This window comes from Capsicum annuum, chromosome 11 (genome assembly GCF_002878395.1).
Source record: "Capsicum annuum cultivar UCD-10X-F1 chromosome 11, UCD10Xv1.1, whole genome shotgun sequence".
NCBI classification, from domain to species: Eukaryota; Viridiplantae; Streptophyta; class Magnoliopsida; order Solanales; family Solanaceae; genus Capsicum; species Capsicum annuum.
This window is the reverse complement of record NC_061121.1, coordinates 174970145-174985866: the sequence shown is the minus strand read 5'-3', so window position 1 is coordinate 174985866 and position 15722 is coordinate 174970145. Positions and strand designations below refer to the sequence as shown.

The following is a 15722-nucleotide window of genomic DNA, read 5'->3' as shown; positions in this document are numbered from 1 at the left end:
AGATGGATTTATTAACCAGGAACTTATTATCTACAAAGACTAAAAAAGTGAAAGTTGTTGCATCATAAAGTAAAGATGATTCTGATTCGAAAGAAGAAGCCAACTATTTTAATAACTAGGGGTTTTCTGAGGCAATAGCCAAGGAAATCAAGGTCGTACTTATTATGACAAGGTTGGATATAAGAATTAGAATCAAGGAAACTGGAAGAGCAAGAATGATATAAGTGGGTTGTATGAACCTCCCAGAAGCAAAGAAATCAGGCAACTAGCTCTGGTAAGATGTCCATGGAGGACATGATGGAGAAATTGTTAAAGAGAGTTGAGGCTACCAACTCTGGGGTGACTACCATGAAGACCGATTTGTTTTATATGAGTCAGTTGGTAACCGCACTCTCCACTTCGATAAAATAGTTAGAACAACTAATGAGCCAACTTTCTCCAGCATTGAATAAGAGGAAAAGTGCTGGCAGGTGATAAAATTCAGAACCCTCAGAATGATGGTTCATGTATAGCTATTACCACACGGAGTGGTAAGATATTATCTGGCCATTCTATGGGCAAAGGTGGAGTTGAAGATGTGATTGAAGTAGATGATGAATGCGAAGAAAGTAGTCCAGTAGACTCTGAGAAGCTAGATAGTCATACTGATACTTTGGAAAAAGAAAAAGAGAAGGAGAAGGAGGTTATGGTTACCACTATCCCAAAACCACCACCACCCTTTCCTCAATTATTAAAAAGAAAGGCCAATGATATGAAGTTTAGTAAATTCATAGCAATTTTGAAGCAGCTAACATTGAATGTGCCTTTGCTCGAGGCACTTGAATAAATGCCAGGATATGCTAAATTATGAAGGATATTATGAAGAAGGAAAGAGCAGTGAGCTATGAACCAGTGGATAATCTACATCATTATAGTGTTATTTCGATAAGGTCTTTGGTGCAGAAGAAGACAGACTTAGAAGCGTTCACTATTCCTTGTACGATTGGATCTCTGGAATTTTCTAAGGGCTTATGTGATCTGGAAGCAGGCATTAATCTGATGTCACTATCTTTTTTTGAAATGTTGGGCTTAGGAGACCCCACGCCCACCAATATGATAATAGTTATGAAGGACAGGTCTGTGAAGAAGCCGATCGGTATGCCAAATGACATACTTATAAGAGTTGCCAATTTTATATTTCCTGCTGACTTTGTGATCCTTGATTGCGAAGTAGAATTTGAAGTGCCGATAATTTTTGGCGGACCATTCTTAGCAATCGGGAGAGTGATAGTTGACATGGAGCTAAATGAGCTCCCAGTTTAGGCTCAATGAAAAAGAAGCAAAATTCAAAATGCACCTACCATGACACAACAAAAGGAGATGAGTGTTTTCTCAATTGTGGATGTGTTCTATCAGGATGTGAAAGAGGTATCAACAATGTGTCTTGATGTATTATGAGTAGTCAAGACAACCGAGTCATGCCGCGACACTAAATCAGGCGTTATTGGAAGGTAACCAAAAATTTTTTTGTTTAATGGAACTTGTTTTTATTTATTTAGATGGTAAGTATGATGAACTGATGAGGCATACTAGGGTCGAGAAAGAATTGATCTAACAAATTAAGTAATCCTCAGGATATAGGTGATGAGCTATCTCAATTGTGTTAAGCCGTCAGATTTAGCATTAGAGAAATCAGATCTGAGGTATGTTCTATTAAGGCTGATGACTTTTGTGACAGGCAATCACATTTGTGATAAGCCGTCAGAAGTGTCGTCAGAAAACCCAAAATAAGATATCAATTAATTATGTGGCCAGTTAAAGGAATCCGACCCGGCCCAAAAGCAAATCTTTTCACCTTTCTACATTTTGTTTTTCTTTTCTTTAGTTTATTTCTTTCCATTTTTAATTTATTCTCTTGATTTTTGAATTAGTTCTTAGTAAGACGATCAAATTTCCTTTTTTTTTGCTCGATTGAAGTTAAGTTAAAACACAAAGTGATCTTTCTCCTTCATATTTTTATCTTCTCTACCCTACTCAAGAAGCTAAGTCGCCTAATAGGTATGCTCTAAGATTCTCTTCTTCTCATTGGGTAGTAGTGAGGATGATTTACACCTTGATTTTCAAAGAGATTGATTCAAGTTTAGCTTGCTATCATAGTAAGAAACTAAAACTAGGGTTTACAGTTAAACACTAAGCATAAAAAGTTAAAATCCTAGTTTAAGAAAGTAATTCTATATTTTGTGAGAGGAATTGGGATGAATTATTATGTTAAAAATGAGTTAAAGATCATATTCTGAGTTGACAACATGCCTGATAAGTTATCAGAATCATGATAGCTTATCAAATATGTCATCACAAGTGTGAAAAAGTTGATCAATTCTGATTGAGGTTAACGACATGTCTGATAAGTTATTATAAATGTGATGGCTTATTAGATCATGTCGTCACAAGTTGATAAAATTATGTTGGTTCTGTTTAAGGCTGATGACATATCTGATTAGTTATCACAAATGAGGTGCCTTATCAGACTATGTCATCATAAGTTAAGGAAAGTAAGCCTATTCTTCTTAACGCTGACGACATAGCTGATAAGATATCACAGATGTGATAACTTACCAGACCATGTCATCATAACTTTGATCTGAAGCACTAATAAACCCCTTTCATGGGATGTGGAACTTCACAATGAGTGAACTTATTGTATTATGTGATCTTGGGTACTGAATAATTATGTTCTTCTACTATAGAGTTTATAATGGCGCCCAAGGGAAAAATATCCAAATCAGCAAAGAAAGTGACTAAGGGGAGTGTGTGCCTCAGACTCTTTGATTAGTCTGATTATTAAGATGAAAGCCTCAGCTTATAAGGTGAAAAAATAAGAAGAGTCTAAAAATACCTTAACCACCTCCAAAAGCTGAGGAGGTGAGTAAAGAAAGTGAATTTGAGGAACCAGCAACATCTAAACATATACCTTAGGAGTAGACAACCTCTGAATAACCTGATTTATAGAAATCTGATTTAGAACAACCAAATTCTGAGCTACCTAATTATGAGGAACCATCATTTGGGTCCCCTTCTTCTAAAGAACAGGCTGATAAAGATTCTCTAATGCAGGGAAATCTTATCAAATTCAAGAACCCCGGTGTCTGAGAAAGCACTAGAGAGAAATTTCCTAGGGAAAATAATATTTTCTATGATGGGCTTATCAGAACTCTAAGAAGATCTATTAAATGGCCAATTTTTGAAGAAATAAGAATCATTACTACTAGGTTGAGCAGATATCTTTTAATGGAGCAGACATTCCGAGATTATGACATATCATGGACTACAAAAGGGGGTGATTCATTTTGCCCTGCACTAGTCTGGGATTTCTACTCAAACTACCAGGCTACCTTGGAGAAGATATGTAAGCAAGGAAAAAAAAAGTAGATCAGCCCTTGTTGGAGAAAGTTTCGGTGAGGGACGTAATGGTAGATCTCTCTAAAAGAACCATCAACAGATTCCTTCATGGTCCCGACTTCACTCCTCTGACCACTTTACCAATATTTTACTCTCAATTAAAGGATCGTGATAAATAACTTCCTTGGTTAGCCAAACTCATAGCTAAAGTAGAACAGGAATAGTTTACCAACTTGAATGAAAGAATATTCAAGGCCTCCCTAACTTAACAAGAAAGGTTCTAATGGGGTGTAGTATGCACCTGGTTAATGTCCAGGACAGGAGATAATTTTCTTGGTAATGATAGAGCAGTGTTAGTCACTAGCCTTGTGGCTAAGCTTCACTTAAACTTTGGGGAAATTATTGCTGAAGAGATAAAGATTCGGGTATCAAGGCCTGACACTGCATATCTATTCCCATGTCTATTACAAAGCTATGTGAGGCGGCCAATGCACCTGAGGTTACATGCATAGACCGAGGTATGCCTGGTTGGATTGATGAGTTGGGGAATCATTTTAATGCACGATTAAGAGAAATGTCGGTCCTAGATCTTGCACTATTCAGAGCAACCCTGGACAAGGTAAAAGTTGATGTTGGAGTATAGCAGCAGCACCAACTTATGGTATTTATTGATCTAGTTGCTGATGAGTCTGAGGATTAAGTTCCTTTAATTTACCTCAATAGGGAACCGGTAAAGTAGAGGAAATAAATGAGTGACAATAAAGACAAGGGTAAAAAATCTAACAGTGAGGATGAAATAAAACCAAAAAAAAGGTACAGAAGAAGGCGAAAAAAGCAAAAATAAAAAGGGCAATGCGAGCATCCAAGGCAGAAGCAGAGAGAAGGAAGGAAGAGCTACGAGCTAGGGATGTACGAGAATAAGCTAGTGGACTCCCCTCAAAGGTTGTGAAAGCTGTGCTAGCCTAGCAGCGAGCTAATGATGTGACTATTCCAATGAAAGACACCGCTATAGGGTCAGGGACCCCTAATTCCCATGCTTGAGCTACTCCAGGTATACCCTAACCCTTAGTTCAGTTTCTCTTTACATGTACATTATGGACAACACTAGATTTTAAGTTGAGGGTGTAGGGTGATTTGTTGTAAAATATTGTAGTTGACTAGAATAAATATAAGTACTTTAGGTAGTTAACATGTTTTTGTTGATTTTTGAAAACCTCTCTAATGGTCTATTTTATAACTATGTGATATGCATTTATGTGTGACTACTGTGCATCTTGTTATGGAATTAGTACTAGTGACATGATAACCATTACTAAGCAATTGCATGAACCGGATGGGTAGTAACTTGTAATGTACCTATGTGCCATGTGTGTGTGAGATATTACTTAGTTCCCTTTGTATGTTTAATTCATAACGTGTCCAGTTAGTCTTGCCTTGTTTGTAGGATAGGGGTTAGGAAAGATCATAGGCCATTTTGAGATTACTCCACTTCTAGGCTAAATTAACTTCCTTATAAGAATGATATCCCTTGATCCCATTTTTGAGCCTAAATTCCTATTCTTTTATGATACCTATCACATTCCCATTTGTATCATAATGAACCTATTTTAGCCCTTATCCTCCTTGGACATTTTGTACTTTGACTTAGGAAAATAGCCTAAGTTGAGCGTGGCTACCATAGGGGTGCATGATGTAAAATGTGTATGAATAAAGGTAGAATACAAAAAAGAATAAAAAATTGGGTGCGGTGGAAAAAGAATAAGAAAAGAAAAGTTGTGAAAAAACAACAAATTATTATCAAAAAGACCGCACCTATCCGGAGTATGTGTGATCAAGAAAGGAGAGAATTATGTAAAGGTAAATAAGTGAGACCCCAAAAGTTAATGTAGTTCCAAAGAGGCTTAGTCACGTTAAATATCATTTAGTATCATACTATCCCTTAGCCTACATTACAAGCCGAAGAAATATACCTATAGCGATCCTAGCTTACCGTCTGAAAACCTTGGTAATGAAAATAAGTCAAGTTTATGGAATTTGGCATACATTGACTAGAACTTATTTTTGGGTATGAGTATCTATTGATTGTCCCAACAATTACATATGTTATTCTTATATTAGTAAGGAGGGACTTCTTTGTTTTAACAAAATACTGGTTATGTTGCTAATTGCTAACTTATTTGGGTAGTGTAATATTTGTACATGCATAGTTGTTGTTGGTAAGTTGATGACATAGCTTGATTCTTTTGTGTTGCATTGTTTCTTTTATGTAATATACACAGTTGAGTTTGAGATGATTGACCTTGGCGATGGTAAAAATGTTTTGAGCTAAAATGAATGGTTGACTGCTGAATGTACTTTGTATCCTCTTAGTTATGTTTAAGTTACATGAAGACAAGTAATTGTTTTAAGTTAAGGGTGTTGATTTCTGAGCTAATGTTAACACATTTGAGGCTTTTAACTATAAACAATTGTAAAGTCTTATGAAAATTTTTCCATTTTTTACTGTTTTCTATTTGATAATATAGGAAAGTCAAGATGCAAGAAAACCAAAGACAATAAGAGCAAAAGAGTTGAATTTGGAACAAGTGTCCATGAAATTGTAATTGATGACTTGTTTGATAAGTCATCAAATTTGTGATAAGTTATTAGAGTCATTATCAGCTATACACAGTGTGAAAAAGTTGGAGAATAAGTGTTACGACATCCCCTGATAAGCCATCAAGAATGTCGTCAGCCTAAGGTAGAGATCATGAAAGTGAAAGAGAAGATAGCGACATTTCTGATAAGTCATCAGACTTTTGATAAGCCGTAAGGAGTTTCCATCAGCATAAGGCAAAAATCATCAAACTTGGCGGGATAATGTCTGATAAGTCATCAGACTCTTGATAAAGCACCACACTTCGTGTCAGTTATGCGAGAAAAAGTTGTATTCTGTGATTTGATTCCTAATTTAGATCTTGGTATTTAAGGGAAAATTCTTAGATTTTATTAAATGCTGACATTCATCTTGAACTTCACGATATTCATCTTGAACTACATGAACTTACACTATTTTCTCTCTAGTTTTTTTGTAACTTTACAATTAACTTTTGAGAGATTGTTATCATAATATTCTTGGGATATCTACTACGATCTAATCTGAGAAACACTTATTGATATTCATTATTCTGTAAGTTATCATTTATCAAATTATGAATACAAATTGTTTTGTTGCTTTTTACATTATGTGTAGCTAATTCCTTTAACCCGAGTTGTGGAATCTATGGATTTGATTTTGTTAAGTAACTAGGTGTTAAAGTTTCTAAAGGTTGTAGGAACTCCTTGGTAATTCCTCTATTTTACATATTATATATTAGTTGCAAACGATAGCTCATGCCTATGAGTGATATGGTTGAAATAAGAAATCAACCCTTGTAGGAAGTGAATTATCAAAAGGGACTTAGAAGCATCAAAATTTTATTTAATAATTAACGTTGTAACAAGGTTAATTAACTTAAGACAACATCCTGTTATGAAATATATATTCCCTAAGTTCGAAATAATTAGGTAATTAAATGTTTAAATAGGTTGAAAAATATTTAGACATTACTTCGACAAGGATAATCTGTTGTTCCTACCTACCACAAGAATCTTTAACCGTTACTAGTGTCTGTCTAAAAATACCAACACTCATAGTGAACACAACTCTGGTTTTTCATATAATATTGATTACAAACACTGACACTGAGTTGAGAAATAATTACTTGTTACCCTTTCAAAAACCCCCATTTATAGAAAACTGCTAACTACCAGTTGATTAACTCACAGAAAACTCAAATTAACACTATATTCCCTATGGGATTCAACCCCAACCCAGTTGGATTATATATTTAACAACGACCGATTACTCTCTCATAAAAGAGGTATAGTTTGAGCGTTATCAATATGATTGAATATGATATAGTGGCTTACTGTTGAATAATGATACTATTTTATCCTTATTGTTTAGTTACAGGCTAGCGCTCCAACCTTTATCCATCTTCGAACGCTATGTCCCCATATGACATAGGGGCTGGAGCACTATTTTCCCTTTTTGTGCAGTAATTAGGTGATCTAAGCGGTTCGTATATTGACCTTAGAGTGGTGAGCTTCCTTATTTTTAAAGACATTCATTCTTGATCCCCCACTTTTAGGCTTAGTCTTATTCTAACTTGGTTTGGTTATTATTGGGGGCTTTTCTCGACATATATATTTCTAAATATTGGTTTGTATAGAGGTATTGTGGATGACTGTGGACTTGGGTATATTGTCAAGTGTGTTGAGATTTATGGAATAGTTAGACATTATTAAGTTACGACTTCTAGTATTGTTTCTGCTATCTTATTATGCGATCAAGATTCATTCGACCCTTGCTATTGATGTCATGATGGTGATGGGTTATTGGGGCGACCTTTGGTATCCATAATAACGTGTTGAGTAGAGTCTTTTTTATAGGTGTAAAGCATGCCACAGTTATAAGAGAGGAGCTATGAGACATTTTAGTAAGTGTTTTCCTTTCTTGTGTTTCAATCTCAAGATATATAGTCTAAGGTCTTGGATTTCTCTAATTTTTCTTTGCTATCTATCTAATCATGCCTCCAAGGAGATCTAAGACTTATGCAAACCCTTCTGAGGTCCCTATCGATGAAGCTCATCCAACTTCTGGAGTTTGAACCTAGGCTAAGGCTGCGGCATCCGACCATCTTTGTGGGGTTCCACCTATCCCCACCAACCTAAACTATGAGAGTGACCCTCTTATTTTTCACCTCAGATAGATGCTACTAATGCTAAGTTTTGTCATTCTTTCAACCTATTGACTCAATTGGTAGCCTCTTAATCGAAGCATGGTGCTCTAGCTATCGGTTGAGGTTGAGCACTTCTATGTTCTCCAATACGAAGGTTGAGAAAAATTCTCAAGTCTTTATTGATGAAATAAAAAAGATCTGTTGAATTATGCATGCTTTGGAGATTGACGCCATTGAGTTTGCTTCCTACTAATTGAACGATATAGCATACTAATGGTACAAAGGTGGGAGTTGTCTAGAAGTTTTTCTGCTAGTCCCACCATGTGGGATAATTTTTGTGAGGCTTTCTTAGATTGCTTCTTTCCTCAAGAGTTGAGGAAGGCAAAGGTGGAAGAGTTTGTGAACTTGAAGCAAGGGAGGGGTCCATTTAAGAGTGTGCCTTGAAATTCTATCAATTGTCAAGGTATGCTCCTAAGGTGGTTTCTAGCATAAGGGCTAGAATATGTAAGTTTGTCTCGGGATTGACCCATCAGTTAGTCCTTGAGAGCAAGGTGACCTTGTTAATTAAAAACATGGATATTTATAGGTTGATTGTGTTTATGTAATAAGTGGAAGAAGAGAAAAAAAAAGAAAGTTGACCTTAGTGAGAAGCAAGGAAAAAAATTTAGTCCTTTTGAGCGTAGTGTTGGTGATGGTGGAAAGTGGCCACAGAAAAATGAGGGAGTTCGAGTTCTTTCTCCTAGGCTAGTGTTTGTTATCCTTAACCAAAGTTTTAAGGTAGTCATCGATCTTAGTTTGGTGGTAAGTCTCGAGATCAAAGTGCCCAATTCCAAGCTAGTGGGGCTTAGTTGGCTCCACTCTGCCCTTCATACAAATTCTGTGGTCAGTGTGAGAAGAGGAGAAATAGATGTTTCCATTATAGTTAGAGTGGGCACATGTAGAGTGAGTGCCTCTCTCTAGAAATTTCTTGGGCCAATAGGGCCCCTATTTCTAATCCGTCTACTCTTGCACCGATGGATGCTATGTCTGCCTCTACTTTTATTTCTGGCACCAGCGCTGGCCAAAATTGCTTTTATGCACTTATTACTTACCAAGATTCTGAGGTGTCTCCCAATGTGGTCATGGGTATGTTGAGACTTTTATCCCATGACGTGTATTGTTTTCTTGACCCAGGGTATACTCTTTCTTATGTATCCCTGTAGGTGGATGTGCATCTTGATTATGTTCGGAAGAGTCTTTTAATTTCTTTTTTCTATTTCTACCCCGATCGAAGACTCTATGATTGTTAGAAAAGTCTATAAGGGGTGTTTGATATCAGTTGGTGGTAGGCATACTCTTGTAGACTTGATATAATTGGCCATGGTTGATTTGGATGTTATTATGGGGATGGATTAGTTGCACTCTTTCTATGCTTCCCTAGATTGTCGGACCCGTAGGATCATATTCCAATTTCCTAATGAGCTGGCCATTGTATGGGGAAGGTGGTTCCCTAATGCCTAAGTGAAATTTCATTTCTTATCTTAAATCCTAAAAGTTGATTTCAAAGTGGTGTTTGTATCATTTGGTCTGAGTTAAAGATTCTAACTCAGAAGAGCCTTTCGTAGAATCCATTCCCATGGTTAATGAGTTTTTTTGAGATGTTTCTTGGTGATATTCTCGATGTTTTTCCCAATAGGGAAATTGATTTTGGGATTGATCTTGTTCCGAACACTCATTCTCTTTCTATCCCTCCTTACAGAATGGCTCCGGCGGAGCTAAAAGATCTTAAGGAGCAATTTAAAGAGCTCTTAGTTAAAGGTTTTATCCTCCCTTGTATGTCTTCGTGGGGTTCTCCCGTGTTATTTGTATGTAGGTAGGATGTTTCCCTTTATATGTGCATTGATTAGAGTCAGTTAAACAAAGTGACACTAAAGAATAAATATCCTCTTCCTAGGATAGATGATTTGTTCGATCAACTTTAGGGTTTAAAGTATTTCTCTAAGATTGACCTTAGATTGGGCTATCATCAAATTAAGATTAGGGATACAACTATAACTAAGACAACCTTTAGAACCCATTATGGTCACTATAAGTTTCTTTTCTTGTCTCCTGGGTTGACCAATGCCCCAGTGGCATTCATGGATTTGATGAATAGGATCTTTCATCCATTCTTAGACATGTTTTTCATTGTCTTCATTGATGATATCTTAGTCTATTCTCAGAGTGAGTCAAATCATGTTGATCATCATCGCTCGATGTTGCAAACTTTGAAGGACCATGTTTGTATGCCAAGTTCTCCAAGTATAAGTATTGGTTGAACGCCTTAGATTTTTTTGGTCATACTATCTCTAGAGCAGGGATCATGGTAGATCCCTAAAAAATTATAGAGGTGAAGAAATGGCCTAGACTTATGACTCCAAGCGATATTCGGAGCTTTTTGGGTCTAGCTGGTTACTATAGAAGATTGATGGAGAGTTTCTCTACTACAGCTGCCCCATTGACCTAGTTGACCAAAAAAGGGTGAAGTTCTTATAGTTTGATGCATGTGAGGGCAGTTTTGAGAAATTGAAAGATAAGTTTACTTCGGCTATGATTTTGACCTTGCTTGAGGGTAGGGATGGTTTTGTGGTATATGTGATGATTCTCATTTCACTCTCTGGTGCGTGTTGATGCAACATGGTAGGATGGTGGGCTATGCTTCTAGGCAATTGAAAATTCATGAGAAGAACTTCTCTATTCATGACCTAGTGTTGTTATCCATGGTTTTTGCATTAATGATTCGGTGGCATTATCTCTTTGGGGTTCATGTCAATATTTTTCCGTATCATAAGAGTCTCCAATATGTGTTTACCCAAAAGGAGTTAAATCTCTAGCAAAGAAGGTGGTTTGAGTTGTTGAAAGACTATGATATGAGTCTTCATTACCATCCCAATAAGGTGAATGTAGTCACCAATACTCTTAACAAATTGTCCATGGGAAGTTTGGCCCATGTAGATGAGGATAAGTGGTAATTGATGAAGGATGTTTACCATTTATCTAATCTTGGAGTTTGACTTGTAGAATACAAGGATAGTGGCGTATTTGTGTTTCTCGTATCTCAGTTGTCTCTTGTTGTTGAGATAAAGGTGAAACAATCTCTGGACCCCAACTTTATAAAGATCAAGAGTAACGTGGGTCAACACAAAGTTGCAGACTTTGTGAAGTGGTGATGGTATCTTAACGTTGATGGATTGAGGGAAAGGGTTATGGCTAAGGCTCAAAGATCCCGTTATGCCATTTATCCCGGTTCCACCAAGATGTATCATGAACTTAGAGAATTCTATTAGTGGAGCAATATGAAATGTGATGTGGTATGTGATTGTGGTTAAAGTCCTATGCGAAATAGAATTGTTCAAAGTAAGTGTGGACGGTCGAAGTTCTCCACTTTATGTTAATGAATGAACGTTCAAAAATGTTGTTGAGCCTTAATTTCTTGATTAGCATGTGATATACCTATATGTAAGGATAAGTGTGTGAATATGATTCAATATGATATATTGGCTTGTTATTGAATAATGATGCTATTTTATCCTCATCCTTCAGTTACATACTAGCGCTCTAATCTTTAACCGTCTATGGACGCTATGTCCCCATGCGACATAAAGGGCAGAGTACTATCTTCCCTTTTTACTTAGTGATTAGGTTATCGAAGAGATTTGTGCATTGACCTTGGAGTGGTGAGCTTCCTTATTTTGGAAAACATTTATTCTTGGTTCCCTAGTTTTTGGCTTAGTCTCATTTTGACTTTGTTTAGCTATTCTCGGGGGCCTGTCCCGACATATATATTTCTAAACGTCAGTTGTATAGAGATATTGTGGATGACTGTGGACTTGGAAATATTTTCTAGTGTGTTGATATTTATAGAATTATTAGAAATTCTTAAGTTCCAACTTCTAGTATTGTTTCTGCTATGTTATTATGTGGTTGGGATTCACCTGACTCTTGTGATTGATGTGATGATGGTGATGGGTTATCGGGGCAACCTCTGGTTCATGTGGGCTTGAGATGCCCATAAGATATGGTTCGATTTTGGGTCATGTTAATTGGCTCTATTTATATTATGCCTCAGTCGATTGTAAAAATAGATTTGTCTAGTTTTAGTTTCCTAACGAACCAATTGTTTAATGGAGAGGTAGTACTTAAGTTCTTAGGGATTAGATTATTTCATGTCTTAAAGGAATAAAAATGATATCAAAAGGGTGTATTTACCATCTCATTCTATTCAAGGACTCTATTTCTAAAACTTCGAGTCTCGAGTCAGTTCCAGCAGTAAATGAATTTCCAGACGTGTTCCCTAACGATCTTCCTGGAGTTCCTCCAAAGAGGGAAATCGACTTTAGAATATATATCTTTCCAAATACCCAACTTATTTGTATTCCACCTTACAGAATGTCTCCAACTGAGCTTAAAGAATTGAAAAAATAGTTAAAAGATATCTTAGACAAGGGTTTCTTAGGCCTAGTATTTCTCCATGGGGCTCTCCAGTCCTGTTCGTGCGTAAGAAAGACATTTCTCTCAGAATGTGCATCAACTACCGTATATTGAACAAAGTAACCATCAAGAATTAGTATCCCCTCCCCGGAATTGATGACTTGTTCGACCAACTTCAGGTTGCCTGTTATTTCTCTAAGATAGACCTTAAAACCTACTATCATCACCTTAGAGTTAGAGAATGTGACATTCCAAATACAATCTTCAGAACTAGATATGGTCACTTCAAATTCTTAGTTATGTCTTTTTGAATAACGAATTCCCCTGCATCTTTCATGGACTTGATGAACAGGGTGTTCAAGTAGTACTTGGACATATTTTTCATAGTCTTTATTGATGTCATCCTTGTCTATTCCCACAATGAGAATGATCATGAAAATCCTCTAGGGGTCGTGTTTTAGACACTTAGAGATCATCAGTTATTCACTAAGTTAAGTAAGTGAGAATTTTGGCTATGATCAATAGCTTTTCTTAGCCATATAGCTTTTGGTAATGGCATCCGAGTGGACCCTCAAAAGATCGAGGGAGTGGGAAACTAGCCTAGACTCATATCTCAACCAGATATCATGAGTTTCTTGGGTTTTGCGAGATATTAAAAGCGGTTTGTTGAAGGGTTCTCTTCTATTTCTTTACCCATGCCTTGATTGACTCAGAAGAAGGTTAAATTTTAGTTGTCTAATTCTTGCAAGAAGGGTTTTCAGGAGTTGAAGACTCGACACACTTCCGCCCCAGTTTTGTCTTTGCCAGATAGTTAAGATGGATTTGTAATTTATTATGATGCTTCCAGAGTTTGTCTTGGTTGTGTTTTGATATAGAGAGGTAAGGTCATAGACTATGCCTCTAGACAGCTTAAACCCAATGAAAAGAATTATCTGACCCATTATCTTGAGTTGGAAACTGTTGTCTTCACCCTAAAGATTTGGAGCCGCTATCTGTATAGGGTTCATGTTGATGTGTTCATGGATCACAATAGTATACAGTACATGGTCATGCAGAAAGACCTAAATTTTTTTCAAAGAAGATAGCTTGAGTTGTTGAAAGATTATGGTTTAAGTGTGTTGTATCATCTAAGAAAGGCTAATGTGATAGCAATTTCCCTCAGTAGGTTGCCTATGGGTAGTTTTATTGATGTAGAGGATGATAAGAGAGAGATAGTCCTTGAGGTTTGTCAGCTTGCTAGATTAGGTGATTGGTTGGTTGATTCATCTGAAGGTTGTACATGGGTTTTAAATAGTTTATAATCTTCTCTAGTTGCCAAAGTAAAAGAAAACCAAGACAAGGATCATAGTTTGGTTAAGTTTAATGAGGCAGTTAGAGATCAGAAAGTAGATGTTTTCTCCCAAAGCGGAGATGGTTTTTTCATTGTCAGAATAGATTATGTGTTTCGTGTGTTGATGGTTTGAGGCAATAAATTTTAGAAGAAGCACATGGTGCGCGGTACTCTATCCACCCTGATGCCACTAAGATGTACCGTGACTTACGGGAAATCTATTGGTGGAGTGGTATGAAGAAAGATATTGCAATGTTTGTGGCTAACTGTTTGAACCTTCAGCAAGTCAAGGTTGAGCACCAAAGACCTAGTAATACACTGCCAGAGTTCAGCATCCCTACTTGAAAGTAGAAACTTGTGAATATATATTTTGTGATAGGGTTGCCACGTATGCATCATCAGCATGATTGGACATGGGTCCTTATGTATAGAATAACCAAATCAACACATTTCTTGCCACTTCGTACCTCATATACAGCTGAGGATTATTCTAGACTCTATCTCAAAGAGTTGGTTAAGTTGCATGAGATTCCATTGTCTATTATTTCAGATAGAGGTACTCAGTTTACCTCTTACTTTTGGAAGACTTTTCAGAAGGGTCTTGGTACCCAAGTTCATCTCAATACAACTTTTTATCCTTAGATAGATGGTCAGGTAGAGAGGTCCATTTATACTTTACAAGACATGTTGAGGGCCTGTGTTATTGAATTTAAAGGTAGTTGGGATGACAACTTAACTTTGATTGAGTTTGCATACAACAATAGTTATCACTCAAGTATTTAGATGGCTCCATTTAAGGCTCTCTATGGAAGGAGATATAGATCTCCTATTGGTTGGTTTTAAGTAGGTGAGGTTGCTTTGATAGGGCTAGATTTAGCATTCAAGGCGATGGAGAAAATTTAGTTGATTCGAGAGAGGCTATAGACAACCTAAAGTCATCAAAAATCTTATGCGGAAATGAGGAGAAAGGATTTTGAGTTAGACGTTGGTGACTTGGTCTATTTGAAAAATTTGCCTATGAAGGGAGTGAAGAGACTTGACAAGATGGGGAAACTCAATCCCCTCTATATTTGCCCATATAGAATCTTGAACCATTTTTGGAAGGTAGCTTATGAATTTGAGTTGCCTTCAAATTTGACATCAGTACATCCGGTGTTCCATGTTTCTTTGTTAAAGAAATGCATCGGGGATTCAGCTGTTGTTGTTCCTTTAGAAAGTATGGATGTTCAAGATAATATTTCCTATGAAGAAGTTCCAGTTGAGATCCTTGATCGTTAGATTTGTAGGCTAAGTAATAAAGAAGTTCCCTTGGTTAAAGTTCTATGGTGGAATCAGTGTATTGAGGAAGCTACTTGGGAAGCATAGGCAGAAATATGAACCAATTACCTTCATTTTTTCTCTGCAAACACATATTAAGCTTTAGTTAATGAGCTTCCTTAGATTGACTCTTTTCCATTCTCTGCTTCAGCTATGTAACCATTATTTTGTCATTGCATGCATTCATAAAATCAGTTCAATTCCTGTATCATGCTTTAGACTCAATTAGGTAATCAGGTTACAAGTCATACATGTTCAGTATACGATCTCAGTTGCCTTAGTGTTCTCAGTCTAATTAGACTCATTGAAGAACGAATATTCCCAAGGGGGAGATATTGTAATACCCCATAAAATCCTAAGCTCGGTTAGTTTTAGTTGCATGCTTAAGGGGTCCAAGGCTTGAAATTTTCACTAAGTGTTAAGGGCTTAGTCATTTTCAAAACCCCTAAACTTTACGGTTTTTTATTTTGGCTTTACCGACCTTG

The 15722-nt window shown here is 36.7% G+C and overlaps 1 protein-coding gene across 1 annotated transcript; it reads left to right on the top strand.

Moving 5' to 3' along the window:
* The first annotated feature begins 846 nt into the window (after window positions 1-846).
* Window positions 847-1302, top strand: LOC107846353. Its single transcript, XM_016690764.2, has one exon. It carries the CDS (start codon window positions 847-849, stop codon window positions 1300-1302), a length of 456 nt encoding a protein of 151 aa, XP_016546250.2.
* The last annotated feature ends 14420 nt before the right edge of the window (window positions 1303-15722 follow it).

What these genes read in the sequence shown, in the direction of transcription:
- LOC107846353 (XM_016690764.2), top strand. Translation starts at nt 847, where the DNA reads ATGAAGGATATTATGAAGAAGGAAAGAGCAGTGAGCTATGAACCAGTG.